The sequence below is a fragment of the Ovis canadensis genome, chromosome 14, assembly GCF_042477335.2.
Source record: "Ovis canadensis isolate MfBH-ARS-UI-01 breed Bighorn chromosome 14, ARS-UI_OviCan_v2, whole genome shotgun sequence".
In the NCBI taxonomy this organism is placed as follows: domain Eukaryota; kingdom Metazoa; phylum Chordata; class Mammalia; order Artiodactyla; family Bovidae; genus Ovis; species Ovis canadensis.
This window is the reverse complement of record NC_091258.1, coordinates 39,138,924-39,166,234: the sequence shown is the minus strand read 5'-3', so window position 1 is coordinate 39,166,234 and position 27,311 is coordinate 39,138,924. Positions and strand designations below refer to the sequence as shown.

The window sequence follows — 27,311 nt, the reverse complement described above, 5'->3', positions numbered from 1 at the left end:
AAGATTTCCTGATGCTGGGAAAGACTGAGGACAGGAGGAGAAGGGAACGACAGAGGATGAGATGGCTGGATGGCATCACCGACTCAATGGACATTAGTTTGGGTAGGCTCCGGGAGTTGGTGACTGACAGGGAGTCCTGGCGTGCTGCAGTTCATGGGATCGCAAACAGTTGGACACGACTGAGCGACTGAACTGAACTGAACTGAACTGACATTGCAAGAATTCCTTGACAGTCCAGTGGTTAGGACTCCATGCCCTCACTGTGGAGGGCCGGGGTTCAATTCCTGGTTGGGGAACTAACATGTCACAAGCTGTGTGGCACAGCCAAAAAAAAAGAGAGCAGATCCTGGGTGTCCCTCACCAGCTGAGCAGCGTGTGTGGCGAGAGGAACTGTTAAGACTCCACAGTGGCACTGTTTCCCATCTCCTCCTGCCCAAGCTGGGCCTTCAGGCTGCCCAGAACCAATCTGGACGGGTGGGAAGGCTGGGTGGCCTGGACTCTTTCTCCCACCCTTCTGAGATGGCTGGAAGCGGGCTGCTCTTTCTCACCACAAATGAATGACCAGTAAATTCCCCATCCCTTCTCTGCTCGATGCCAGCATGGCCACCCCTGGTACCTTGCCTTACCCTGCTCTGGTCTACTGAGGGCAGCTACTTCCCAGCCTTCCCCAGAGGCCTGCCCCTCCCAGGGCCAGTTGGGAAGGAGCCCCCACAGATCTGGGAATCAGCTCTTTGGCATGGGGGGAACAAGTCCCCAAATCCCAGCTGGGACCATGTCCCCCCCTCACTCCCCATCCCCTGCCCTCAAGTCACCTGCAGCCCCTCTAGATGTAAGCTCCAGCCTGAGGCCTCTGAGAAAGGAGGCAGAGTCGCCGGCCTTACTATTTAATCAGTGCAGATTATTTACAGACAGACACTGATCCCCTCCCCACCCCCCTCGGCTGGCTCTCCGGTGGTTCTGAGGATGGAGTGGGGAGGACGCTGCTGGACCCGCACTGGGGGCCAGTCCACGAGGGGCCCCTCGCCCCAGGGGCCTCTGGGATTCCGGACGGCAGGCCTGCTTGCTCACGGCTAGGGGAGCAGCGGGGACAGAGCCGGCTCTACAGTACCATTTCCCACGGCAGCCTCGCCTCCTGCTTGCTTCACGGAGGAAAAGAGGGCAGAATCACCTCCATCCACAGGGTTGAACCCAGGATCGGGGGAGGCCCCAGGCTACAGTGGGCTCCTCTGGGGGCTCCACAGTCCCGTCCCATAGTCTGAGAGAGAGGATGAGCTGCTGGCCACCACGCTACCCCCACCAGTGTCCCTGGGGGACAGTGAGCTGGGGGGGAGGAACCCCTTAAGCCTGGTGGGCATGCGTCTCTGGACATCTATAACCCCGGCCTGAGCACCCATTATCCCCTCTCTCCCTAGGAGAACTAGGACACTGGCAGCTGAGCCTGAGGCTGGTGGGCTTCTGAGACCCCTGCAGTTGGTGGTCGGGGGGTGACAGGGAGAGGGAAGATGCTCGTGGAAAGAACCCAATTGAGTCGCAGCTCAGAGCAGAGAGTGGGCGGGAGCCTGGAAACCCAGCCCCCGGGGGGCGTGGCTGGCGCTACCCTTGGGGGTGGGGCCTTGGCAGACCCGCTTTGGTCCTTGGTAAGACAGGCCTAGGGCCCCTTCTCCTGAGACGGGAGGAGGTACAGGGGAGCTGGGGGCTGCTAGCCACGGGCTGGCCAGGTGCGGGCAGGGTTCTTGGGCCTAAGGAATCCCGACTGCTGGGGTTGTTAGAAGTGGGCTGGGAAGCAACTAAACCTCAACAGGACTCTCTATCAGCGGGCCCCCTCCCCTCCCTGCGCTCTTTGGCCTGAGGCTGCCACCAGGTGGAAGCTCTTTCTGAGACTCAGGGGGCTGGAGACCAGTCAGGCCCCACCAAGCTCTAAAACCAACAGAGCCCTGGGCTCTGACCCAGGTACTCAGCGTGGAGACCAACCCAGCAGCCCTTCACTTTTCCAACAGGGCCTTCTGACCCACTGCTCCTCTGGCTAAGCCAGGGGTGGGTGGGAGCCTAACTCCCTCTCTGGTGCAGAAGTATATTTAGAAACCTCTAAGCCCCTGCCTTTAGGGATCGCCCTGAGGGACCGCCCTGGTCAGGCAAGTAGGAAGAAATGCTTAATTAGTGTGCAAAAAAAAAAAAAAGATACCTGGGCATAAATAAACAAGGGGGCGGGGCTGGCAGGGATGTCAGCGGGCCTGGAGGGATCCCCACCCGGGGGCTGAGGAGCCACAGAAGGCTCTAGATGAAAGGCCCCAGGAGCCGTCTCAGAACCACAGGCGCGACCAGCCTGGCCCCTTAGCACCGTGGGGAGTGGGCGGGTCTGGCGCCAAGGGTCAGACCCATTCCTGCAGGGAGCGCTTGCAGTAGAGGAGCATGCGGGGCGCGCCCTTGCGCTGCATCTGCACCAGGGCGTAGGTGAGGCCCAGGATGCAAAGCAGCAGCAGCACAGGGGGCACCAGCACCATGACCATATTCACCGTCCGCGTGACCTCCTCCATCTGCACCACCACGCGGCTGCCCCCATCCTCGTCCGGCCCTGCCGCGCCGCCACCGCCAGGGCCCGCCTCACCACCCTCCTCGCCCTCCTCGCTGTCACCGCCCGTCCCGGGCTCTGCACCCCCGTCGGGGTTGAAGGGTGGACGGGCCACGTCGGGCCACCGGGGCCCCGCCTCCACATGCTCTTGGCAGCCCATGAAGTCCCGCAGGATGGACTTGGGGTAGCCGGGCTCCATTCGCAGGCGCTCGTTGTCAAACTTCCAGTATTTGGTGCCCTTGTAGAAATAGGTGTAGGCTGCAGAGGGCAAAGCAGGCCAGAGGAGTGTTAAGTGGGGGCTCCCCGCCGGCCAGAGACCCGTGAGGAGAACCAGGGAGAGCTAAAGGGGCCCTGGCTTTAAAACACCCTCTTTCTTATTGGCTTCCCTGGGCATTTTGAAATCTGTCCATGCTTTCTGGCTGGGCTGACACTGACCAGGGCAGTGCAGAGAGGGGTCCTAGAGCCTGCTGGGTCGGGGGCTAGAGTCAGGGGATCCAGTCTGGCTTTCTCCTACACTGGAGAGGACAGTGTCTTGCTCAAGGCCACACAGTCAGCCCCGGAGTGGGGCCTGATGCCCTCTTGGACCAGATCTCTGGTCCAGGGCACTCTGTCCACATCCTTTAAACCCCAGGAAGGACCAGGTTTGAGCCACCAGATGCATCCCTGCTCAGCGGAGCACAATGAGGTCACAGCAGCTGCAGGGTGAAGCCACTGTGCACGGAAGCTGTGTGACCCACCTGAACATTAGCAAAGCCAGCCAGGTCTCCCCTGAGCCCCTGAAGGCTGATGGGCATTCTGAAACTCACCAGAGACCCCGCTGGAGAAATAAAAGCCGCAACTCCCTGTTGCTCAGTTATAACGACAGAGATCAGGCTTCCCTGCCAGATAGGTAAGGGGGGTTTATCGGGAGGACTCTTGCTCCAGAGGCTCTGAACCCAAGCTCACCCCACAACCCCGCCGGGCTCAAGGCTCTATGGGGAGCAGGGCAGCTCTGAGTACCAGCTCTGGACACAGGCCGGCCTGGCTGGACTCCTGACTCCACCACTTCCTCACTGTGCGATTTGGGGCCCTTTACTCAAGCTCTCTTTGGCCTCTGTAAATGGTGTCAATGGTCGCCTCGCCCAGCTGGGTCCCCTGTGCCTGCCATCTTGATGCTGGTGAGCACAAGCAAGTCCTGTCCCACGTGTGTGGAGGTGGGGGGATGGTGGGTGCTGGGCAGGCTGGGCGGGGGCCGGCCCTGGTACCTGCATCATTGCTCAGGAAGGCCCCTTTAGGGGAGGCGGGGATCCCCTGCCACACGCTGATGGGCTTGGGGTAGCCGGGGTCTCCACGCTGCGTCTCCTCGTTGAAGCGCCAATACCTGTGGCCAAAAGTACCAGGCTGTGGGCTGTGCCCGGCCTGTCCAGGCCATGGGTTCTTTCTGGGAGAGCCTGAGGATGGGAGCCTTTTCCCTTTAGCGGAGGGGCGCTCACCTGTCCTCTTGGAAGAAGAAGGTGTGACCTGTGGGCTCCCACCAGATGGCTGTGTCGATGCGGTCGTAGGGGATGCCCAAGCCGTAGCTGGTCAGTGGCTGTGGGTAACCCGGCTCCAGGTTTGCTTCTCGGAAGAGCCAGTAGCGGTCACCTGCGGGAGGGGTTGGTGGGCGGGCACGGGGAGTGAGAATCTGGGTCCCCAAATTCACATTCACTGCTACACTCACCACGCGCACACACACACTCTCATCCTTGTACACAGAACAAGCACTGACACTCCACACCCAAGACAACTCACGCTCACATCACATGCATGTGGCACTTAGGGACACCTGTAATGCACCATTTATGTGTATACACATTGCCAGCTCACAGTGACACACACACCACACACTCAGTCGCAAAACATGCAAGCCTCTGATCCTGCTTGAACATCCACTCCCCCCACACACAGTTCTTGCAGAGAGAGAGGGAAGAGGCCTGGCCTCTGGATCTGGGGACTGTGTTCCTGGGGCCCCCCAGTGCACGGCCCAGGCTCCTCCCTTTTAGTGTGAGCCCAGCCCGGTCCTTGGGGACTTCCTGCCTGGTTGAGACTCAGGCCAGGGGGCCTGGGGACACAGCCAATCCTTCAGAGGTGCTGCCCTTGAGGCCCTTCCTGGGGGACAGGCCTCAAAGGAGGGGCTGAGGGGAGGGAGCTCCACTGTCTCTGTAGATAGACCCAGGGACACTCCCCAGAGTGGGCTCGGGGACTTGCTCTTATGAGGAAGGGGCAAGAAAAGGCCTAGGATGCAAGGAGGAGGGCGATGGGGCGGAGCCCCTGTGCTGCAGAAGGTGGACACTTGCCCTCAGTCAGTTCGCCTCTGCCCGCCAGGCCTCTGGGCCTGTCTAGCCCCACCCCACCCCTGCCCTGCTGCCAGGGTCAGGTCCCCCTGAGTAAGCCCGCAGTGGGCGACAGGACGAGATGCGCACGCGGTCCTTCCTTTCCATCCTCCGTCAGGCCCAGCTGGGTCAGAGGTCAGGCCAGAGGTGAGGGCAGAAAGGCTGCCCAGCCTCCTCCCTCCCACCTGCCCCAACTCACCTTTGAAAAAGACGAAACGCCCATCCTGGCGCTCGTAGGCGGCACTGATGTCACTGGGCAGGCCCCGCCAGAAGTGCCCGATGGGCATGGGATAGTTGTCCAGGACACGGTTGTGCCGCACCCGCCAGAACCAACGGCCCTGGGGAGGGTGTGGGGGTGAGTGGACGGCATGGGGGCCCCCACCCCCCTTCCAGTGGGACACACTTGGGCTGGGAGTGACAGTGAGAAGAATGGGTCCTGGGGGCCCAGGAACACCCTTGGTCTAATAGCATATTCAGACTGGGCGAAGAGGGGGCGGCGAGGGGCCCTGGGGCCATCTGTGTCCCCTGGAGCCACCGTGGAAGCTCTGGGTAAGGGCTGAGTGAGGGCCAGGTCCTGAAGTTGGCCAGCTCTCGGTTTGGTTTCCAGCATCACCTTTACTCAGTGGATGACGAGGACAATTCTCCCTGCCTGGGAGAGGCTGGTGCAGGGGGTCTTAGGAAGAGGGTGGCGGGGGGGGTGGGGGGGCACAAGGGTGGACCCCTAGGCTTATTGTACGACCCCGGGCAAGTCCCTTGTCCCTCGGGCTCTTTTCTTCCAGGTCTAGGGTCTGATGGCTCCCCCGGGGCCGCTGAGTGAGGGGGCGGAGGTGGGGCAAGAGTCTGGGGGAGAAGTGGGCGGGAGCTCTCCGCTCTGAGCCTGGGCCAAGGGGCTGGGGGTGGCGCAGGCGGGGGCCAGACCTTGAACACGAACATCTCCCCCCGCAGCATGGCCACCGTGTCGAAGTCCCCGTCGCAGATGTCGGGGCCATACTGGTCCGGCCGCTCTGTGACGCGGGGCGGGGGCGGGGGGCCTGGCTTCGGAGGCCGCTCCGGCTTCCCCCCCGGGGGAGGCGGCTGAGGGGGTCTGGGGGGCCGGTGGTCTGGCCGGCCAGGCCGCCGGGGGGTCACAGTGGGAAGAGGTTGGGTGGGCTGTGGCTGGCCATCCGGGGTGCCTGCAGAGGGGCGGGAGGGGGAAGTGAGGAGGGTAGCCCCAGAGCCCAGCCAGGATGCCAGCTTCTCTACTTGGAACCCTGGCGGCCTGGAGAGACCTGTGCCCCATGGGCAGCCCACCCGGGTGAGGGGCCCCATCTGACCACAGCAGACCCCTCCCCACACCACCATCGCTCGGGGGGACCTCCAGTCTCTTCCACGCAGTCCGTTCGTTGACCTCCCCACACTGGGCTAGGGTGACTGCGCCCTAAGGCCACCCCTGGCTGCACTTCCCCTTGGGGACGCTCCTCTTAGGAGGCTGGCCGGTTCCAGTGGAGGCTCCAGAAGCAGTAGACACAAGTGGAGGGAAGAATGTGGTTCCCAGGTGGCTGGGAACACAGCGAGGGCTTGGGGTGGTTACTGACCCACTGAACTGGCCCCCAGAGACCCCCCCCCCCCATTGGGGGCTTCCTTGGTGGGGGTGGGGAGTGTTACCTGCCTCAAAGGAGCTGGGAAGTGATAAACCAGCAATGCTCGGAGGAGAGCCTCAGTGGGACACGCTTGGGCTGGGTGTGATGGTGGGAGGCACAAGGACCCCAGGGACACCCTGGGTCTAATAAAAATATCCCACAGGGTGAGGAGGAAAATGGGGGCAGTGAGGGGCCCTGGGGCCGCCTGTGTCCCCTGGAGCCACCATGGAATCTCTGGGTGAGGGCCTGGGCCTGGAGTCAGCCAGCCCAGGATTGATTTCTAGCACCATCTTCTACTGACTGGATGACTTGGACCATAGCTAATTCTCTTGGGGTCTCAGTTTCCTCATCTACAAAATGGGTGTGGCCACGGTCCCTATGCTTCATGGGGCTGGGAGCTGAGAGCAGGCGTGCAGAGCCCCCTGTCCTCCACTGCCGCGTGCTCACCATAGAGCTGCTGAATGCCCCGAAGGTCGTCTTCGGGCAGCTGGAAGTTGTCGATGTCCATCCACTGGTAGAACGGTGCCATGATGGCGCTGGGGTTGCTCGAGTGCTCCAGCCCCAGTGCGTGACCCAGCTCATGCACTGCTACCAGGAAGAGGCTGTTTCCTGTCATGGCGGGCAGTGGGGTCAGCTCTGGCCTGGCTCAGGACCTGGACACCCCACTCTGTGGGTTGAGGGGCCCAAAGAGCCTGCCCACACTTTACTCTCAGAAGAAGCTGAGCCACTCTGACTTCTGGGCCTCTATCTTCCCCATCTGGAAAATGGGTACACCAATCCCTGCCTTCCTTTCCCTGTCACCCCCCTTGGAGATGATGAACAGCAGACTAAGACCAAGAGTCAATGCTCCCAAGAACTGCATGGGGGATGCTCTCCCCTCCCAGCCCCCAGCTCTACCCTCCCCACCCCCCACCCCCCAACCCTGTCATCACCCTGACCAGAGGTGCTCACCATGCAGGTCAGTGCTGGAGAAGGTCCAGGGCTCATCTGCATCAAAATGGGTGTCCCCACCCAAACCAGGGCCAGGGAAATAGGCGTGGGCTAGAAAGCCACCCGTGCCATCAAATGGCGAGCTGTCGCCATGGAAACCAGAGGCAAAGAGTACCATGATGTCTGCCTCCTTCTGCCGCCGCAGTCGGATGTCCTCATAAGGCACCTCCTGGAAGACCAGGGGTGTGGCCTGCTCCCACACACGGAAGGCCCGGCGCACCGCCTCCAGCGAGTGGTACCAGCCTAGCTTCTCTGTGTAGTTCTGGATGCTGCAGGTGGACAGGAAGACATGAGTGAGCCCAGAGCCAGGGCTGCTGTCCATTGCTAGCATCCACTGGGTTGGGGGCAGGGACACATGGTCTCAGGGAAAGGGCATAGGATCTGAGCTCATTCATGGACGATGCTCATCAATACCGACTGTTAATTTACTCTGATGTGAATTTGAAAAAAAAAAGAACTAAGTTGTCAAGCCCAGGAATTCATTAGGATATCACTGAATAAGGTTACATTTTGCCAAATACACTTATTTTAAGAAAACATTAAGTAATTAAAAGTATAGGTGATACAGAGCCAAGAGAAAGACCTAGAAAGTGGGATGCAAATGGCTGAGGTTTGGGAAACACAGGTCAAGTGGTTGTCAAAGTTGGGCTCCAGAATCAGGCTGAATCAGGTTCAAGGCTGGGCTCTAACATTTCCTGTGTGACCTTGGGCAAGCAACTTAAATCTCTCTGAGTTTTAGCTTCCTCATCTGTGAAATGGGAAAGGAGGGCAGCACTTCTAGTATGGAGTCCCTGGGAGGATTCAGCGGCTTAACTCACGGAGAGTATGCTCCTGCACGTGATAAAAGCATGGTGAGGCCTGTTAGTTCCCATTTAAAGCAGATTAAGCATCTGCGTGCTAGACAGAGCTCCATCAGAGATCAAGAATCAGCTCATGGATCGAGAGTTCACTCTGGTGGCCTGGGTCCCTAAGGACTTCAGGAGCTGCTCTTCCCCGGGAGATGGAGCTGAGGGTGGGGTCATGGCTGGATTGGAATGGGAAGGGGGACCCTTGAGGACTTCTACGCAGCTCGAGGCTCAGGGGGATTTCTTGCCAAAGAACTTGATAGGAAGGAAGGAGGGGTATTTGAAGCAGGGTTTGTGCGGGTGACTCGGTGCACAGATTCCCCCTGGGCAGATGCTGGACTGCCCAGATGCTCCAGGGCCTTCCTTATCCTACATACCCCTGAAGCCTCCTCCAGTGTAGGAGCCCACCTGGGCGGGTGAGGCCAGCCCTCGGTTGTTGGTGGGTGCGGGGAGGGAGGAAAGGAGGACAGAGCAGAGTTCAAAGGGTCCCACCGTTCTCTCGAGGAAAACTGCGGTGGGGGAGGGGCCGATCCAATCAGCATGGGGGTGGGATTGGATGGGGAGGCCGGGCACCCTGCAGTGGGCTGCTGGGAAAGGAAGCCTTCCAGACAAGCCCACCGGGAAGCCTGAGGCCTCAGCCCAGGGAATAAGCGGTCCCAGTGCTTCAGAAACACGCCATGAGCGGAGGTCACCCTGGGCAGCTGGAGTCTCTACCTGAAGGTCAGGTGGTGGTTGTTCCACTTCCTCCCTGTGAGGGCGTAGCGCTTCCTCCGCCGCCGCAGGTTGGCTTTCACACGTACCCCGAACTGGTCTGGCACCCCACAGCGGGGCCGCTTCATCCACCTGGAAGCACAAAGCCGCCTCTCAACACACCTGCCTGCTGGGCACCGCCTCTTCCAGGCAGTCCACCATCTCCCACCCTCCGGCCACTGGCCTCCAGCTGCACCTATTATGAGGGCAGTGGCAGTGAGAAGACTCTCCCTAAGCTTTGAGCTCCTTCTCAGGAAACCTGGTACTGGAAGACTGCATGCCTAGGAGTGGCTCTGCAAAGGAGAGCCCATGTTTACCCGTATTGCCCAGGAGCAGGAGGTGAATTACCCTGAAGCCTTTTATCCCTGATACCTTCTGCTCTGAGTGCTCATCAAGAATGTGGCTCTGGGTCACAGCATATCTGTCAGACTCAGAGCAAGGCCTAACTAGGCAATCAGAGCACATACACCACACCTCCCATTCCCAAACCTGTGGCAGACACCACTAATCAATCCTGTGCTCCTTGCTGCTGAGCTGGGTTTTGGCCTCAGGAGCTTTTTCAACACAAGACAGCAGCAGCCCCTCCCAACCAATGAGAGCTAGCATGGAGGATCAAACCCTTTGCCACCTCATATCTACACCACCCTTTCCTGGAAAACTCCACAGACCAAGCCTTCATCAGAGCAGGCTGGAAGGAGGGCAGGTGCTAGTGGGGTCTGGGAATGACCTGACGGAAGGACTCACGCCTTGGTCTCTTCGTCCAGCACACCCGTGACGGGGATCCCGTAGAAGCGCTGCATCTCGGCGAGGGCCGAGGCCAGGATCTGGGCGGAGCGCATGGTGGACATGTGACGGCTGGGCTGGGGCAGGTAGCCGTAGAGCCGCAGCCAGTTCTGCAAAGGAGAGGCCACGGCCTGGTCAGCAGGTCCTGGCACCCTGACCTCCAAGCATGCACAGTCTGCCTCCCACCCCCTCCCACCCCCATCACCTCCCACCAGTGTGGGCCTCTGGACCACTCTCCTTGCTTCCACTTCCTGTGGTCTGTTCTCATACAGGAGCTGGAACAAAAGGCCGGGACTGATCAGTCCTCCGCCTAGAACCCTCCAAAGACACCCTGTCTCAGAGGAAAAGCCAGTTCTTACAGGAGCTACTGGGCCCCAGGTTGGCTTTCAGACCTCACTCCTATCATTCATTCAGCCCAACCGGCCTCTCTTGCCTTGGGCCTTCGCATTTGCTGTTCCTACTGCCTGGAGTGCTCTTCCCAGACATCTGCATGGCTCATGCCCTCTCTGTCTCCAGGTCTCTGCTTCCTCACCTTATTGGAGGGGCATTCTCTGACAAATGGAGAAAACATACCCACCTACTGCACCCTGCACGCCCTCCCTCCCCTGCTTGCCTGCCCTCGTCACCATCTGACACACTATGTTTCACTTGGCTGTTTACCGTTTGTCTTCCCCCATGAAGATGGTAGCTGTGTCCATGATAGCCCACAGTTGCCATCTTTATTATTGCACTGGCGCCTGCAGGGGTGGGTGCCCTACCATTCAGGCAGACCATTGGGACCCCTATGGGGTTTAGAACCTCTTGAGTTCTCACCTAGTAGGAAAACCATGGGGCTTCCCTAGTGGCTCAGGTGGTCAAGAATCAGCCTGCAATGTGGGAGATCTGGATTTGATCCCTGGATCAGGAAGATCCCTAGGAGAAGGGAACGGCTACCCACTCCAGTCTTCTTACCTGGGAAATCCATGGACAGAGAAGCCTGGCAGTCTACAGTCCATGGGATGGCAAACAGTTGGACACAACCGAGGGACTAACACTTGCACCAGGCCCTATGCCTTCTGGAAGGAGAGCAGGTAAGTTCAGGGAGTCCACCTAGGCCCAGCAGGGTGGGACCGGAGGCCTGAAGTTCAGTCTCTGCTCTGCCACTAACTCTGTTCTCTCTGGGCCTGACTTTTCTCATGTGAAAGGGGAGCCATAGGGTTACTGGTGGGTGCAATGTGAAAGAGACAGCCCTGTGAAGAGCAGCTGGCACACAGTGGGGGCGCCTACCCCCTTCAGAATTTGCTTGGCTTGTCTTTTTTTTTTATATAAAAAAAGATTTTAAAAATTGTATATTTATTTGCCTGCGCTGGGTCTTAATTGCCGCATGTGGGATCCTTGATCTTCCTTGCAACATGTGAGATCTTTAGTTGCGGCATGCAAACTCTTGGTTGTAGCATGTGGGATCCCTGACCAGGGATTGAACCCAGGCCCCCTGCATTGGGAGTTCAGAGTCTTAGCCCCTGGACCACCAGGGAAGTCCTTGGGCAAATCTTCTCATTCATCTACCCATCTGTCTGTCCACCCACCCAGCCAGCCACCATGCCAGCTGGAGGCCATGGAGGAGGTGGCTGACCTCCAGGGGCTTACGATTTCCCCAGGGAGACCCACTGCAGAGAAGTTCACACCTGCGAGTTTGTGAGCAGATAGGACCACTGCAGTTGAAACCCAATGGTGGGATCCCTAGTGAGCCAAGCTGAGTGGTGCTGAGAAAGGGGACTCTGCCCTGTCCACCTCGTGCCCACAAGGCAATGAGACCACTGTGGGAGGCTGGTCAGCACAGAGGCCAGGGGCTGCTGTGGGCCTTGGCCACATGGAAGCGTGTCCTTTGAAGCTTTCCTTGGTATCCTCAGTCTCTGAAAACCCGAGTGAGGGGACCTGCTCTGAGACGCTCTGGAAGGCAGAGGCTGCAGAGCAAGGGCCTGCAGGGCAGATGGAGGCTGGACACAGACGCTGCTCTGGGCCGACAGCCACGTGTCAGCTGCCTGGGCCACGCCCACATCAGCCTGCCACCAGAGCCACATCCAGTTCCTCAGGTACTGGCTCCCCTCGGTGCCACCCTGGCCCCTGGCCAGGCCCCCGGAGCGGACGGGCTGCCCACACGGCCCAGCTCAGCCATGCCAGGCTGCCGCTGGAGGGAGCAGAGGCTGAGCCAACAAGGGCGGAGGCGGGAGATGGCCAAAGGCTGAGGACGCCGAGCCTCAGCTTGGAGGGCTCGCAGGGCCCTGGGTGACAGTCACAGGACAACGAACAAGGCAGAGACACCGAGCTGGGAAACCACCACGGCTCTGGGGACAGAGCCTCGTCAGCCCCCTTTATATTCCTGTGCCTCTGTAAAAGGGGTGGTATCAGGACCTGCTTCATCTCAGGGGTTTCTGCGAGGATGAAATGGGGATGTCCACAGGAGCCCTGGGCACCGTGCTGGGCGGGGAAAGTGCTCAAAAAGCGTGTTACTAATGACAGGGCTGGGGTGGGGGTGGAGGACTGCCTCGTTGTTCCTAGAACGGCAGACTTTTGCCTCTATTGACAGGGTTGAAGGATCCAGGTTGGGACAAGGCAGCCTCAGGGCTGGGGGAGGTTCGAGTGCCCTGCGGCACCCGCCACGGGCCCCCCTCACCCCTCCAGCTCCTTCCTCCAGCTTCCAGACCCTGGCAGTGTTCCGGGCGCCCTCCACAGCCTTCTTCCCAAGCACAGAAACCTTTCCCGAGGCGCCTGTTATGTCTGGAGAGAGGGGGACGTCCACTACTCTTGATGGACACGGTTTGCCTGAAGAAGCCTGGAGAGATCTAGAAGGCGAGGCTGTGAGGTTGGCTAGCTCTCACAGTGAGAGGAATCCGGCTGGAGGTGGGGGGAGGGCCTGGGGCTGCAGCTGACAGACTAGGGCACCTCTACATCGCCTATTTGCATAAGGTAAAAATATCCGGGGAGCGCAATCACAGGCCACCAAGGGGCTGATTAGTGGTGTCTGGCGAGTGACAGGAGGAGGGCAGGGCAGGCGGGGGAGGCTGGCTGGGGCCCTGGGGAGGGGAGAGGAGGGCAAGGGAAGGAGCTGGGCCTGTCTGCAGTGAAGAGGTCCAGAGCCTGGCGGGGCGGAAGGGGCAGAGGGGCCCCTTCAGTACTGAGACAGCTTGGGGGCTGACACTAAAGGCCCAAGGGTGCCTGTGGACCCTCCATCACACTGCCAGGCGCCCTTTGAGTCCCAGGGAAGCCAAGAGCTTCCACCTCGGTATCAGCCAAGCCTTCTCGGTGACAAATGTCTCTCAGCCAGTGTCTGGGTAGAAAGCTGAGCCCGAGGACTGGTGACGTGAGTGGACTAGGCTGAAACGGCCTTGGCAGAGCAGCTGAGTCCCTGGAAGATAAGGCGAAGGAGCTGATGGAGACGCCTGACTGGCAAGCAATGGGCTCAGAGCTGACCAAGCACCAACCAGTCTTCACCACCCGCGGGGCTGGGGCTGCCCCCCACCCTGCCTCCGCCAGTATCCAGGAGGAAGTTTCTCATCACCCTACTGTTCTAAGTGCGACAAGCCCTGCAAGGGAGGAAAAGAGCATGGGGCGGGGGCAGGCACCGGCGAATGGCAGGTGCTGCCCGGACTCCAGTCTCCTGAGGGGCTCTGCAGCCACGGGACAAAAATGGGGAGCAATTTCCAAAGTCACGACAGACCCCTGGTCTCAAAGTGGGGGAGAGGCTTGCTCAAGCCTCCACTGCTCCTACCGGGATAAACACTGCCTCCTGCCCCCTTCCATCAGGACTCCTTTTCCTGTCACCTGAGTCTCACAGGTGGGATGAACCAAGCAGTGAAGTTCTGTTTCTCACAAGGGGAAACTGAGGCTCAGGCAGGCCCATACGCCACAGGGTAGGGAGACCCCCTCCGTGAGAATCACTGCCCAGTGGGAGGCAGGGAACGGTTCTACAGGGAGAGCACAAGGCCCCTTCCTGCCTCCTGCAGCCCAGGGAGGGAGGCTGTTGTGGGAGAACTGCCCCCACCAACCTGTTCTTTCAGCTATTCTTTCTCCAGCTCCAGACCCCACCCCATAAGTATGGACAGAAGCTTCAGGTGAGTGGCTGGCCCCCAGGCAAGGAGATGTGGCGCCTTCAAGAGTCTTGGGGTGGGGCCTGCCTGGCCCCCTGGCCCTATAGGAGAGGCGATAAATACAGCAGCCGGGGGCTGAGACTCCGCTGGAGCCAGGCTGTCGATTCTCATCACCCCATTCAATGCTCACAAGTAGCCCATCCCCATTACACAGACTGCAAGGTTCAGAGAGGGTGCACGGCTCACCCAGGGTCACACAACCGGTTTGTGGGTAGAACTGGAGCCCAGAGGCAGCACTGTCGGCTCCTCTTGGCCTAAGGCTGGGGATGTTGGGCTCTGGCCCATCTGGGGAACCGTGCCCAGCACAGTGCTGGGGGAGGGCACTGGGGGAGGGGGTCTAATCCTCCCCACCATGGGTGTCTGGGTCTGGGCACTGGGCCACATCAGCAGGGCTGCTCCCCAGGACTGCTGAGACCTCGCCAAGGCAGGCCCTCCCCCATCCTGTGGGCGTGTCTGGGAAGGAGCCACCAGATCAATACTGTGCATTAAGCGGTCTCCGGGGTAGGGGCAAGCCTCAGCTACCCCACAGCCAGCTCCTCCAGGCTCAGATCAGTGGAGCCCCCTCCCGCCCGGCCTTATCAGACCCCACTCGATAAGAGCAATCTCTCCTGGTTCAGCTCTGCTTCTGCCACACCGCTTTCTCTGCAGGCCAGGCAGACCCTGGCAGGATTGCCCAGACAGGCACAAAAGGCATCTTGTCAGGCCCGTCAGCAGTGGACACAGACCTTTCATGGTGTCCTGGGGCCAGTTACGGGGGCCCCAAGCCAGGCCGCCCTGTCCTTGGTGGACCATTTACTTCCTTTGGAGGTAGCATGGTTCATATTCAAGCGGTTTGAGAACACACTTGCTCTCCTGGGGCTCAAATCTAAGCCCTCAAGATGGGACAGCTGTAGTTGGGGAAGGGGCTCCGGGTAGTAGGCAGAGCCAGTGGGGTGGGGATGTCGGGCCAGGGAAACAGGAAGGAAGGAGCCTCCCCCGCAAGCCCCGCACTCCTTAACCTGGAGGAAACAACATCTGGGTCCTTCGGCCAGCGGGTGGCAGGGGTGGGTGAAAGGGCCCTGTTGGCTGGTGGTTTCGGGTTGGCTGAGGGCCAGGCCTGGGCCGTCCACCTGGAAACCCCCCTGTAGGTATGGTCTTTGCAGTGGGTCTGGCCGGTGTGGCTGGACAGGTCGGGAGTAGGGCTCCGGACTCACATGGTTGAGGGAGGCCCTGGCCCCACCCCCATCCCCTCCTTCCCACCTGGCTCTGGCCCAGCAGGCTCCAGTCTGGCCATGGAGCTTCCAAAAAATGACACTGTGGGCTCTGAGCTGCAGCCTTTCACCTAGCCGGGAGCTGGGAGCTCAGGCTCCAAGCCACACCGAATGGCTCTGCTACCATCCAGGCTGCAGAATCAAGGGTAATTTTCTCACCTCACAGTCTCCACTTCCTCTTCTGTACAGTGGGGTCATGATTACACCTAAACTTACAGAGCTAATTCAGGATTAAATGTGAAAACCTTACAAAACCACTGTAGGCCTTGCTCAGGATGGAATCAAGTATGTTGAAGGTACTCAAAAGTAATGCCTGGTCCTCCCCTGGGCACCACGTGAGGGACACCATGTGGAACATTGGGTATTTTATACACAAACACACTGAATTTCCCCAATAATACCATCCAGCAGATACTACTACTAGTCTCATTTTGTAGACAAGGAAACTGAGGCTCTGTCTGAGTCGCGAAGTCCGACTCTGCGACCCCATGGACTGCAGTACATTACATCAGGCGTCCCTGTCCTTCACTATCTCCCGGAGTTCACTCAGATTTGTGTCCATTGAGTCAGTGATGCTATGGAACCATCTCTAACCGTGTTGCCTAGCTGAGGTTCCAATGGGGTCAATGATTTGCCCAACAGCAAATGCCATTTGCTTCTCACTGTATTTTGCCACCATTCTGCAAGCACTTCCTATGTACCAGGTGCCGTGCTCAAGTACAGTGGACTCGAAGTTGGGCTCTCACCCCTGGGAGGTGGGGGGTGCGGTGGTCAGTACCTTCTGGGAGAAGGACAAGGTGGTGTCCAAGGCTCAAGAATTAGTCCTGGAGAGCAGCTCCAAACCTTGGCCTCCAGCCTCCATGGCCATGGGGGCATCTCTGAGGGCTGGCTAATGGCTGGGACCCAGGGTCTGTCTGTCTAGATCCTAGAGGTTGAGTTGGGTCTACTTGTTCATTGTCTGCTGATCCCACGAGGGAAATGGGAGCTGTTGAGAGGCGCTCCCTTTTTTCTCTCTGATCCAGACCCACCTTGAACATCTCTGCTGTTTTTGCCAAAAAAAAACCAGCTGCAAAAATCTGTGCTACTCCCGTAAAGCGCTCAGGCATCCCTAAAACCAGGGTCCTGCTGGGGAATGGCTTCATATGAGCCTAACTCAGTCGAGGCTTGTCCAGTCAGAAAGCGCCTATTGTGTGTCTCAGGCCTGGAGTGTTCAGCAGCTGACAGGGTGCCAGGTCCGCACCTTCATCTGTGGACTCCTCCTGGGGCCCTCTCTGAGATGGAGGAAGCTCTAAGCAGAGAGCCCCGAGCCCTCTCTGCTTCTGCTGATCCAGAGAACACTTCTCCACGCCCAAAGCAGAGCTGGCCACGGGGTTTGGCCCCTGCCTAAGGAGCCAGCTGTGTGAACTACATGAATCTTGGGGCAATACTGAAGGTGCCAACTGCCTTAGTCCATCCTGGCTGCTATAAGGAAAATACCATAAGCTGGGTGGCTCATAACAACATTTATTTCTCCCAGTTCTGGAAGTAAGAAATTCAAGTTCAGAGTGACAGGTCTGGCTGCTAAGTTCTTGCTGTGTCCTCACACGATGGAAGGGGCAAGTGAGACTTCGCCAACAGTTCTTGTATTTTATCTTTTTACATCTCATTCGCACCGCGAGGCATGTGGAATCTTAGTTAACTGTTGTTGTTTAGTCACTACGTTCCGATTCTTTTGCAACCCCATGGGTTGTAGCCCACCACGTTCCTCCATCCATGAAATTCTCCAGGCAAGAATATTGCAGTGGGCTTGGGTTGCCACTTCCTTCTCCAGGGGATCTTCTCAACCCAGGGATTGAACCCACGTCTCCTGCATTGGCAGGTGGATTCTTTATCACTGAGCCACCACGGAAGCTTAGTTCCCTGACCAGGGACCAAACCTACACCCTCTGCATTGGAAGCCTGGAGTCTTAACCAGTGCAACACCAGTTAAGTCCCTCAGACAGTTTTTAGAATAACACTAATCCCACCCACGAGGGCTCTGCCCTCATGACCTAATCACTTCGCAAAGGCCCCCACCTCCAAATATCATCACCTTGGGGAAGTTTGGTTTCAACATATTATTTGAGGAAGGTGGGGGGTAGGTAGAGGGAGGGGAGGGGCTTCACTCAGTCTATAGTGACAACTTTAATCGGAGGTGGGAAGCTGCAGCCACCACAACGACCACCACAGCTGAGCTGGCCTCAGGCAGAAGTGAAACTGTTGGCTGGGCAGAAGGGTCCACAGCAGGGAACACCTGGAGGGCACGGAGGGGTGGCCAGAACCCAGTGCTTGGCGGGGAGAGGTTTATCCTTGCTGGGCAGTCTTGCTATTCTGAGTTGGTATTAGAGAATGTGGGCAGTATTTGGAGGGATTTTGGAGGAAGTATTTGGAGGGATTCTGGGGGAAGTCTTCTTTGGAGGGGGCATGTGGGTGTGTTTCTAGGTTATTTCCTCCCCACTCTCCTTGGACGCAAATGAAGCAGTTTGCATCTAGGGGTCAGAACAGGCAGGTCTGTGATGCACAGACACGGAATGCATGCAGGGCTGTTCTCTGCAAGGAGGCAGCCAACTGACTGGACCCCAGGGCAGCCCAAACACAGGGCCCTGGCGAAGCACTTGGCATAAAGGGCGTGGCCCAGCTAGATCCCAAGTCCCTGGCAGCACTCATCAGCCCAGTTCTCCATGGGTTTTGAAACAAAGTATGGAGAACAGTGGCTTGCTACTGGTAAGAGAACAGAAAGAAAAGATTCAGCTTCCATAGGTTCTCAAAGACAAGGCCCTCAAACTATCACACCTCTTCCCCTTGCGGGTGGGCATGGGGGCCCCTGCAGCTTCTGCTCCACAGTTAGGACAGGGCACTAATATGAGCACACCCGCAGGGCTCCAGGGGCCAGCATGGAAGTGTGGATGGAGACTGGAACACCGGAAGCCTGGGGCTGCGATCATCAGTCAGACCTGACGGTCAAAGGCAGAATTCGAGCTGATCCCTACCCTCCTTTGTCTGCTCCCCTCCTCAGCTGCTGGGTAAGGGCAAGGAAGATACCCAGGAGTCTGCTCAGGGAAAGTGGGTGTGCCCATGATTAACTGGCAGGGGCACCACACCTGTGAACTCTGGCAGCCTGAGTCACCTCCCTGGGGCAGGGCAGGAGGGCTGAGGGCCTAGAGGTGTGTAGGGAGTGGGGAGAGACCAAAGCTTCTCTGATGAAAACCGAAGGCACTTAAGTGGACTAGGTGCTGGAGCCAGAGATAGGAGGACAGAAAGGGGAGCCTGGATTCTCAAGCCGAGGAGGCCAGGAGCTGCAGCTCAGTCAGGCAGGGAGGGCCTGGTTTATGCAGAATGGCTGCAGACTGGGGCTTGACAGCCATGGAGGGAGTGGGACAGGGCAGAATGGCTCAGTGGTGGCTTCCCCAAGAAAGACAGCCTTCTCCAGGCTGGCAGGCTGCATGTGTGTGCTGGCTCTGAGCACCTGCCTGATTCCTTAGCCTGATGAAACTCTGCCTTGGGAGGGAGGGAGAGAGGAGCTGGCTTTGACTCAGTTGCTCAGAGACTGTCCTAGCCGTGACCTGACCCAAGGTCTGGAGCTGTGGTCAAGGACCAAAGCGCTTCTTCAAGGGATGGAGACTCTGGACACAGGGTGTAGCCAGGCCCATGAATCTCTTAGGCTGGTCCTTGGAGCGCCTGGACTTGGCACAGTTTTCCTATAGCCTCGGGGCTAATGGGCTGGCTGTGGGCCCAGATCTGGCCAGACTTGATAGGACCCTAAGGAGCAACACCGTGTACCCGAAAGCCAACTGTAGAATCTGGGCTAGCCCACCAGTCTTGAGACCCCCATCTACCTTGGCTTCCAGCATTCAAGGGTCCCCTGTACTTTCCAGAGTTTCTTCCCGCAACAGCCCAACCCAAGTGTCCCCTGAGGAGAGAGGCTCCAGGTCAATCAATCCCTAGTCGGTGCTACACCGGCGTAGGCCCATGGTCTGTGCCCTCAGTGCAGACCCTGAAAGGTGAAAGGTGTTAGTCGCTCAGTTGTGTCCCACTCTTTGCAACCCCATGGACTATAGCCTGCCAGGATCCTCTGCCCATGGAATTCTCCAGGCAAGAACACTGGAGTGGGTTGCCATTCTCTTCTCCTGGGGATCTTCCCAGGGTCTCTGGCATGGCATGTGGACTTCTTACCATCAGAGCCCACAGGGAAGCCCCCAGTGCAGACCCTAGGCAGTAGGTACTCACTCAGCTGGGAGAGGAGAGAGTGATGGAGAAACAGAAGCAAAGGAGAGAACAAAAACCCTCAGACCACAGATCCCAGTGCCCGAGCTCCTATCCATCTAAGATGCTAAATCACGATACTTAGCTACCAAATCCCAGTTTGGTCCGCAACTGCTTTCTGTTCAGAGATGCTATTTCTAAGTAGATTATAAACTCCTGGGGGGTGGGTCTGTGACTTGCAATTCTTTGGCATTCCACTCCAGAGAGTGGCAGGTGGGTGCAAACAGCACTATCTGGCCAGTACTTGGAGGTAGGCTGAGGGCCATTTCCCACCAGCAGGAGTCTTCAAATAAGCCCCTGCCTGTCTGCATGTGTGAATCAGGGGCGGGGTGGTGGAGCTGGACTGGGCATGGCCTGGGCTCCCGGCTCTGCCTCCTACCAGGGCCTGGCTCCCTGCTGCTTTCCCTGCCCAGGCCGTAGAGGGAGGGCAGAGCAGGTGGGGAACTGGCTGGGAGGTGTAACTTGAGCTGGGAGGAATTCCCTGCCCTTCCTCCGAGCTTTTATTAAAAGTAGGGCGGGGAAGGGCAGGCTTCTATCGGAAAAAACTCCCAGGCAGCCGGGGAGGTGGGGAAGCCGCAGGGCGGGTTGGGGTTGGGGGTGGGGTGCTAGAAGGGAGCACCGGCCTGGCTGCAAATAGAAATGGCAATCAGGCCCGTAACCCGGGCGGCGGGAGGCTCCAGGCCGGCCCAAGGGCACTGAGGCCCAAGCCTACTGAGGACGTGCAGAGAAGGGTGTCTCCTCCAACATGCATCTACACCTCACCTCTTCTCTGGGGCAGGAAGCAGCGTTTTGAGTGTCGGAGAAAGAACATGTTCGCTTTTGCTCTGACTCAGTGGAGCTAGCGCCTTCACTGTCCCTAGTCCGGAGGGCAGCGCTCGGCGACCCCGTGGAGACTCAGCTCTACACCAGGAGGCCCCGCCTAATCATACATTATACATTGGACCGATCCAGAGATGAGTCTCCGTAGGGACGTCAAGCGGGTTCCTGGTGAAAAGATGTTCAGAGTCCACCTTCTTAGACCCGGGCCTTGGCCGTAGGGGCGCCGGTGGAGGAAGCGCCGGGTGAGATCCGGTCTCCCTCTTGATCCCATCTGGCGGTGGCACGACTTGCGCGCAAGAGTCCGAGAAAGTCGCCAAAGCGCCCCCTCAACCCTGATCGGCTGCCTCGGAGGTTCGCACCCCTTCCCCCTACCCCAGCGCGCCGCACGAGGCTCAGTGTCACCCAAACTAAGGCGGGAGCGCTGCCGCTGTGCTCAAGGTCCCCACCCCCACCCCCGGGGCCCAGAGCAGCCCCCTTTCTGTTAGCAAAGAACGTCACCGCGCGTCTGCAGGGCTCTCGAGGAATCGGGCGTCCGGAAGAGAGGGGAGAGGAACAGGGGCTGGGGGCCGCTGAAGCAGCTCCCGGGAGGCGGGTTGTGAAGGATCAGTGCCCTGGACATGGCTGGAGGAGTGGAGAGTGGGCTCAAGCCCTACATCCTCCGGGGTTTGTGAAGAGGTGCACCGCCAAGGGCCAGCTGGAGATGGTCAGCTGGCCCGGTCCCCTTTCTTCCCCGCCCCCAACTCCGGGACAGGGGCTCATCTCTGCGCGCTTCCCCTCCACGCTTCAAGCTGCGGGCGTGGCTTCCTCCCCACCCTCAAGTCCCCCAGCCTCAAGTTCTCCAACCCCTGGCAAAGCGGTTGGCGAGGGTCCTTACCTCCGCATTGACTTCGGCGTCCTCCGCCGCTGCGCCGCGGCCCAGGCAGCTCAGAAACACCAGCAGCAGAGGCAACAGTTGCGGCCGTGCAGCCGCCTCCCGGCCGCCAAGGAGACTGCCCGCCCAGCCCGGCCGTCCGGGCGCGCTCCGGTCGCTGCCCATGCCCGCGGGGCTCGCCCGCTTGCGGGCGCCGGGTCCCTGCACGCGGCTCGGAACTTGCGACTCCCTGGCTCCTCGCCCGAGCCTCGGCAAATTCCCACGGCCGAGGAGAAGCGGGCCGGGCAGGTCCGGGCGCGCGGAGCCGGCCCACTAGGGAGAGGGCGGGCCGGAGTCGCCCGCCGCGGAGTCCTGCAGCCTCGGCGCCCGGGGCCCGGCTGAGAGCAAGCGCAACTCCGGAGCCTTTGTCTGCCTCAGCGCTCCGGCCGCCCGATCCCGCGGCGTGCCCTGCGCGCCCAGCTCCTTCTGTCCATGTTGAGGGGCAGGCGCTGCCGGGAGCGCGCGCCTCCCGCTCGTGAATCCTGCTCGCCCCGCGTCCGACCCGGCCCGGCTCCCGGGCAGCCTAAGAATGAGGCGCAGGGCGCGGGTCGGAGCGAGTGAGCTAGCCAGGGAGCCGGCGCCCGAGGTTCCCGGCGAATTCCGCGCAGCTCCGGGCGCTCCCGGCCCTCCTCCCCGCGATCCCCTACCGCGGCTCTTAAAGGGCCAGCGCTCTTCTGGCAGACCGGCCCGGGCGGGGGCCGGGGGCGGTACCTCAGCCCGAGGTTTCTAGGTAGCAGGTGCCGGCGGTGGAGCGGAACCCGCGGCCCCTTTTACTCTTCCGGGACGGCGGGAATCTTCTCCAGCCCGCCCCCGCCACTCCCATCCTTGCTTTGGGGGAGCCGGATTGACCCCCCGCCAAAGCGGCCCGCCCCACAGAGGGAGGGGCAAGGAGGAATGATGACGCCTTTTTCTCCCACCTACTGGGTTGGTGGGGATAAACTGAGACAGCGGGGTCTGGAAGGTGGGCCTTGGAAGGGGATCCAAGCGTCTGGTTTTAGGCTGAAAAAAAAAAAAGATAAAAACCCAGAGATTGGTTGGCCTAACGCCTCTTTTCAAAAGCCTCGGGCTATCTTTGGCCCTTTCAGGACTTTTCTCAGTTGCCCAGTGAAGCGTTGGGTACCTTGGATGCCATGCGACAGAGATGAGGTTGCTGTCCTGGGTGGCTACAAACGTGCAGCATGGAGCGGCGCAAGTTAATTAACTTTTCTGAACCGCCAAGTCCTTATCTGGAATGCAGGGCAAAGGGCTGGGGTGGGCAGTTAAGATATGCTTCCGGCTCCTGGCCTAGCACACGTTGGGTGTCCAAGCAAAGAACATTATTTTGTACAAACGAAATGTGACAGTGCAGCCCCACAGGGTGCTGGGCGGGTGGGCAAAACTGCCCGCAGAGCGGACTTGAAAGTGCTAGTCCCCTGGTGGCTCTGATGGTAACGAATCTGCCTGCAATGTGGGAGACCCGAGCTCGATGCCTGGGTCGGGAAGATCCCCTGGAGAAGGGCATGGCAACCCACTCCAGTACTCCTGCCTGCGGAATTCCATGGACACAGGAGCCTGGCGGGCTGTACAGTCCATGGGGTTACAAAGAGTCGGACACGACTGAGTAACTTTCACTTAATTCTGTTTCAGGATCGATTTGAGGATCTGGTTGGTTTGGATGCTGAAGGCAAGAGGTGGGAGGCCTGGGGTCTAAGGTTCACAAAGGTAACCTTCTAGGCTTAAGGGAAGTCCTGACCCGACGGACTGGCGTCAGGTCAGGCGGTGATGGCGCCCGCGGGAGGGCAGGAGGGCGGGGACCTCACCGGAGCCGCCTCCCAGCCCCGGAAATGGGAGCTTTCTTTACCTGAGGGCAGGTTTCCATAGAGTAAGCCCTCGGGGTCGCCGGCAGGCCTCCCAACCTGGAAATCCGCAGAGATCTGGCAGGGCTTCAGAAAAGGCCTGTTCACCAACAGGCCAGGTGAAGACAAAGAGTACTGTTTGTTTTTTTCTTTTCCTTTTTAAATGGCCTTGTTTTCACTTCAGATTGGATTGGGAGGGGTTAATCTTTCTTAAACTTTATTTCTTTGGTTGTGCTGGGGCGTCCTTGTTGCTTGCGCTCTCTCTAGTTTTTTGGTGGGGGTGCTGCTCTCCAGTCCTGGTGCACAGGCTTCTCCTTGCAGTGGCTTCTGTTACTGCGGAGCATAGGCTCTAGGTGCATCGGCTTCAGGAGCTGCAGCACATGGGCCCAACAGCTGTGGCTCCTGGGCCTTGAACATGCAGGCTTCAGTTGTGGCAGCACTCAGGGTCAGTAGTTGTGGCACACTGGCTTAGTTGCTCTGCAGTGTCGACTTAAAAAATAGTCACAGCCTGAAAATTGAGAGTTATGTTTTATTTGGTGGAATTTTTAGGACTTAAAGCCTGGGAGACAGCATCTCAAGTGACCCTTAGAGAACAGGTCTGAAGAGGGGGGTGGTATGAGGGTGTGTGTGTGTGTGGGGGGGTCAGGTTTTATAGAAGTTTGCAACAGGGCAGGTAGTCTGACCATCTAAAGATTATTATTAATTAAGTAAAACCAGATATTTCAAGTTAAGGAATTTAGCACTTTTCTATGTAGGGGAAGATGTAAGAGTCTAGGGTCACTGAAATCTTTCCTTTCAGATGCATTTCAGCTATCTGGGGTCAATATCCTTAGTTCCTCAGGGCTCACCATTGGGAGTGACTGCAGCCTAAGGGATGCCAGATTATAGATACTGTTCTTCCTGAGTGCCCTTGTAGCTCAGAAATTAACATTTGGAGGGACAGAATCGCTGATGGCTGGGACATCCTTGTTTACTGATATGGCAGGAAATACTCCATTTCTCAGCAGCATGTGGAATCCTTCTGGACCAGGTATTGAACCCATATCCCCTGCATTGGCAGGCGGATTCTTATCCATTGCATTACTAGGGAAGTCCAAAAAAGGGCACTGTTTAAGAGAACAGGCAGAAGTTAAAATGGCCAAGACAGAGTTTATTAAAAAAAAAAAGATTGCAATAGAGACTTGGATATAGAACTGGTTCTGATTCAAAATACAACCAGAACAAGTGGGAATTTACTGCCAAGGAGCAAGTGGGGGGAGGGGCAGCTTTGGTGGATGGAAAATTACTAAGAAGAGTTATCAAGTCTTTGGGGGCCATTCACCTGAAGGCAGGTGAGGGTGATCACATATCTCCAGGGTATAGTGGGAATGCTGAGTTTGATCAGGTGTCAAGGATGGGGTATTCAGCTAAATTGACTTAGCAAGATTCTTGCTAAAACTGGATTCTATAAGGAAGTACAGGGATGGGCCTTGCTGGGGAGAAGATTCAAGGGAGCCTGACTAACGTTGGGTTAAGCAGAGAGTCTTTGTCAGTTCCCTCTCGTTCAAGGGAAGCAGAGGCGTCCTTCTTTCCTCTGATCAATATATTAATACATTCATTTTTCATTTGGTTGCTTTTTATTCATTTAGGACCAGCTGAATCATCTGTTGAGACTTGATGAGGGTTGATAATTGCTGTGCTGTGGGATCCACAGACATTTGATGAGAGGAATACCTTGAAGATAAATAGAAAGATGAAGACTAGAGGCCGAATTGGTCCTGTGCCCAACTTCGTAGACCTTCAGGGAGCCTCCAGAAGAAGTCCCCAGACCTGTTGCCCCTCCTCAGTGGGTGGTGATGGAAGTAATGCACACACCTCTTCATTCATGTCTCGAACATTCCTGGTTAAGGCAGAGATTTCACGTAGATTGCCAAGGACAAAGATGCCGCAGTTGCTTCTGACCACTGTGCACGTGCCCCTTCTTGGGTCATATCGAGGCTGATGCAGTTATGGAGAACAGCGTGCTGGGGTTCTCATCCTTGGCGAGTCACTGATTTGAGGCCAGTGGTGATGTTATCTGAGGACAAGGTGAATTGCTTCAGCAAGGAGCAGGTGATTGATTCTGTTGTTGAGTCTAACCTCTTGAGCCGGATGATAAATTCCTGGGAATGGTACCCAAAAGATGGCAAACCTTTGCCCCCAAATAGTAGTGAGGTTGTAGATGGAATGTAGGCCCAATTCTATAACTGTTTTTTTTCTAAATTGCTCCCCAGGAACCAAGATCATCTACAAAGGTATTTGTAGATGGTGATGTAGATGATGTCCTGAATACCTTTTGATCCTATAGTGGGAGGAAATTAAACTGAAGGAGTGGTGACTCTTTTAGAGATAGTTTAAGAGAGGAAGGAGATCGTGGGAAATAGAATAAGATGAGGGAATGGTGAGATTGTCAAGGTAACAGTATCTGGCCCAGATGGAAGGTAACAGCCAATAGGCATGGGTTCCATGGACAAAATAAGAATGATCTGGAGTTAGGTAGGAGCTAGAGAGATAGTTATCTGATGGCTAAAGGTAACCAAAGGATGCTCAGTTTGGGTGGGGAAAGGATTTGTTTGAAGGTGGTCCTCCTGTGGTTGGCCTGGGTCTCAGCAATTACTCTGGGAGGGGCAGTGGTATCATTTCCACTTGTATGAGGGATATGCAGAGTTCCTGGAGTGGCTTGGGGGTTTTATGTTGTACAGTATATCCTTGCAGCTTATTTGATACCTGATAGTGTGTACCCCTACCTGTGTATTGCCCTTCCCCCTTTCCTCTCCCCCTGCCCCAAAACCACTAATATGTTCTCTTTATCTGTGAATTTGCATCCTTTTTGTTATATCACGTTTGTTGTATTTTTTTAGATTTCACATGTGAGTGATATACAGTGTTAGTCTTTGTATGATTTATTTCACTTAGCATAATACCTTCCAAATCCATCCATGTTGCTGAAATAGCAAAATTTCATTCTTTCTTATGGCTTAGTGGCATTCCATCAAATATATATATCACATTTTCTTTATCCTTTCATCTGTTGATAGACATCTAGGTTGCTTCCCTATTTTGGCTATTGTAAAAAATGCTGCTATGAACATTGGGGTGCACATATCTTTTCAAATAAGTGGGGTTTTTTTTCAGGTATATACCAAGGAGTGGAATTGCTGGGTCATATGGTAGTTCTATTTTTAGACTTTTGAGAAACTTCCATATCATTTTTCATAATGGCTGTACCAATTTACATTTCCCCCAACAGTGTGCAAGTGTTCCCTTTTCTTTGCATCCTTGCCAACATTTGTTCTTGGTGTTCTTCTTGATGATAGTCATTCTGACCAGTGTGAGGTGATATCTCTTTGTGGTTTTCTCACCTTTTTTTTTCTTTTTTTGGCTGTGTCACATGGCTTGTGGGATCATAGCCCCCTGATCAGTAGTTGTACCCAGGCCCTGGCAGTGAAAGTGCTGAGTCCTAACCACTGCACCACCAGGGAACTCCTCGCTTGTTTTTTTCATTGTCTTCTAAAAATCATTTGCTTTTGGCAGTGCTGGGTCTTCACTGCTGCCCAGACTTTTCTCTAGCTGCAGGGCGCGGGCTTCTCACTGTAGTGGCTTCTCTGGTTGCAGAGCATGTACTCTAGGCACATGGACTTCAGTGCTTGCGACACAGCGGCTCATTAGGTGTAGCTTGCGGGCTCTAGAGCGCGGGCTCCGTAGTTGTGCCATGTGGGCTTAATTGCCCTTGGCATGTGGAATCTTCCCAGACCAGGGATCAAACTTGTGCCCCCTGCGTTGGCAGGTGGATTCTGGTCCACTGGACCACCGGGGAAGTCCTTTTCATTGTGATTTTGGTTTACATTTCCCTGATGATTAGCGATATTGAGCACTTTTTCATGTGCCTATTGGCCATCTGCATTTCCTCTCTGGAAAAAATATCTATTCAGTTCTTCTGTCCATTAAAAAAAAATCAGGTTGTGTTTTTGATGTTGAGTTATATGAGCTGCTTATATATGATTCTTATATTTCTTTAGTTATGAAACACAACTCCAGTGTTGAACACCCAGTGATTTGACAGCAGTGTTAGCGACGAGTAAAGTGGTATAATAATCTTGAGCCAAGGCTCAAGATTGGTTTTTTTGACAGTGGCATTTCTAGAATTCTAGATTGCTTATTGTA

At 57.0% G+C, this 27,311-nt stretch overlaps 2 protein-coding genes and 1 long non-coding RNA gene across 4 annotated transcripts in view; 1 reads left to right on the top strand and 2 right to left on the bottom strand.

Annotated features, from left to right (window-relative positions):
• Positions 1 to 870: 870 nt before the first annotated feature.
• On the bottom strand, positions 871 to 22,140 carry MMP15 (matrix metallopeptidase 15). Its single transcript, XM_069552896.1, has 10 exons — positions 21,259 to 22,140; positions 9,869 to 10,017; positions 9,089 to 9,217; positions 7,491 to 7,798; positions 6,987 to 7,148; positions 5,839 to 6,092; positions 5,120 to 5,258; positions 4,042 to 4,192; positions 3,814 to 3,929; positions 871 to 2,827 (listed from the first exon to the last, which is right to left on the bottom strand). The coding sequence occupies exons 1-10, from the start codon at positions 21,418 to 21,420 to the stop codon at positions 2,370 to 2,372; spliced, it is 2,028 nt and encodes a 675-aa protein (XP_069408997.1). The 5' UTR covers positions 21,421 to 22,140; the 3' UTR covers positions 871 to 2,369.
• Positions 21,571 to 25,989, top strand: LOC138419810 (uncharacterized). 2 transcript variants are annotated; one of them, XR_011249079.1, is made up of 3 exons: positions 21,571 to 22,255; positions 22,921 to 22,995; positions 24,758 to 25,989. It is a non-coding gene; the product is annotated as an uncharacterized lncRNA (long non-coding RNA). The 2 variants fall into 2 exon arrangements; XR_011249080.1 differs by lacking the exon at positions 21,571 to 22,255 and adding an exon at positions 22,258 to 22,440.
• USB1 (U6 snRNA biogenesis phosphodiesterase 1) overlaps positions 23,268 to 27,311 on the bottom strand; it is a 28,028-nt gene continuing 23,984 nt past the window's right edge. Inside the window, exon 9 of the transcript XR_011249075.1 lies at positions 23,268 to 23,637. The gene's annotated coding sequence lies outside the window, so the exon portion shown is untranslated. The remainder of the gene's footprint in view (positions 23,638 to 27,311) is intronic.

Coding starts and splice junctions, on each gene's coding strand:
- MMP15 (XM_069552896.1), bottom strand. CDS start 21,420: ATGGGCAGCGACCGGAGCGCGCCCGGACGGCCGGGCTGGGCGGGCAGT. Junction 10,018..21,258: donor ACGCCGAAGTCAATGCGGAG/GTAAGGACCCTC, acceptor TCTCCTTTGCAG/AACTGGCTGCGGCTCTACGG. Junction 7,149..7,490: donor CTCCAGCACTGACCTGCATG/GTGAGCACCTCT, acceptor CCGCCATGACAG/GAAACAGCCTCTTCCTGGTA.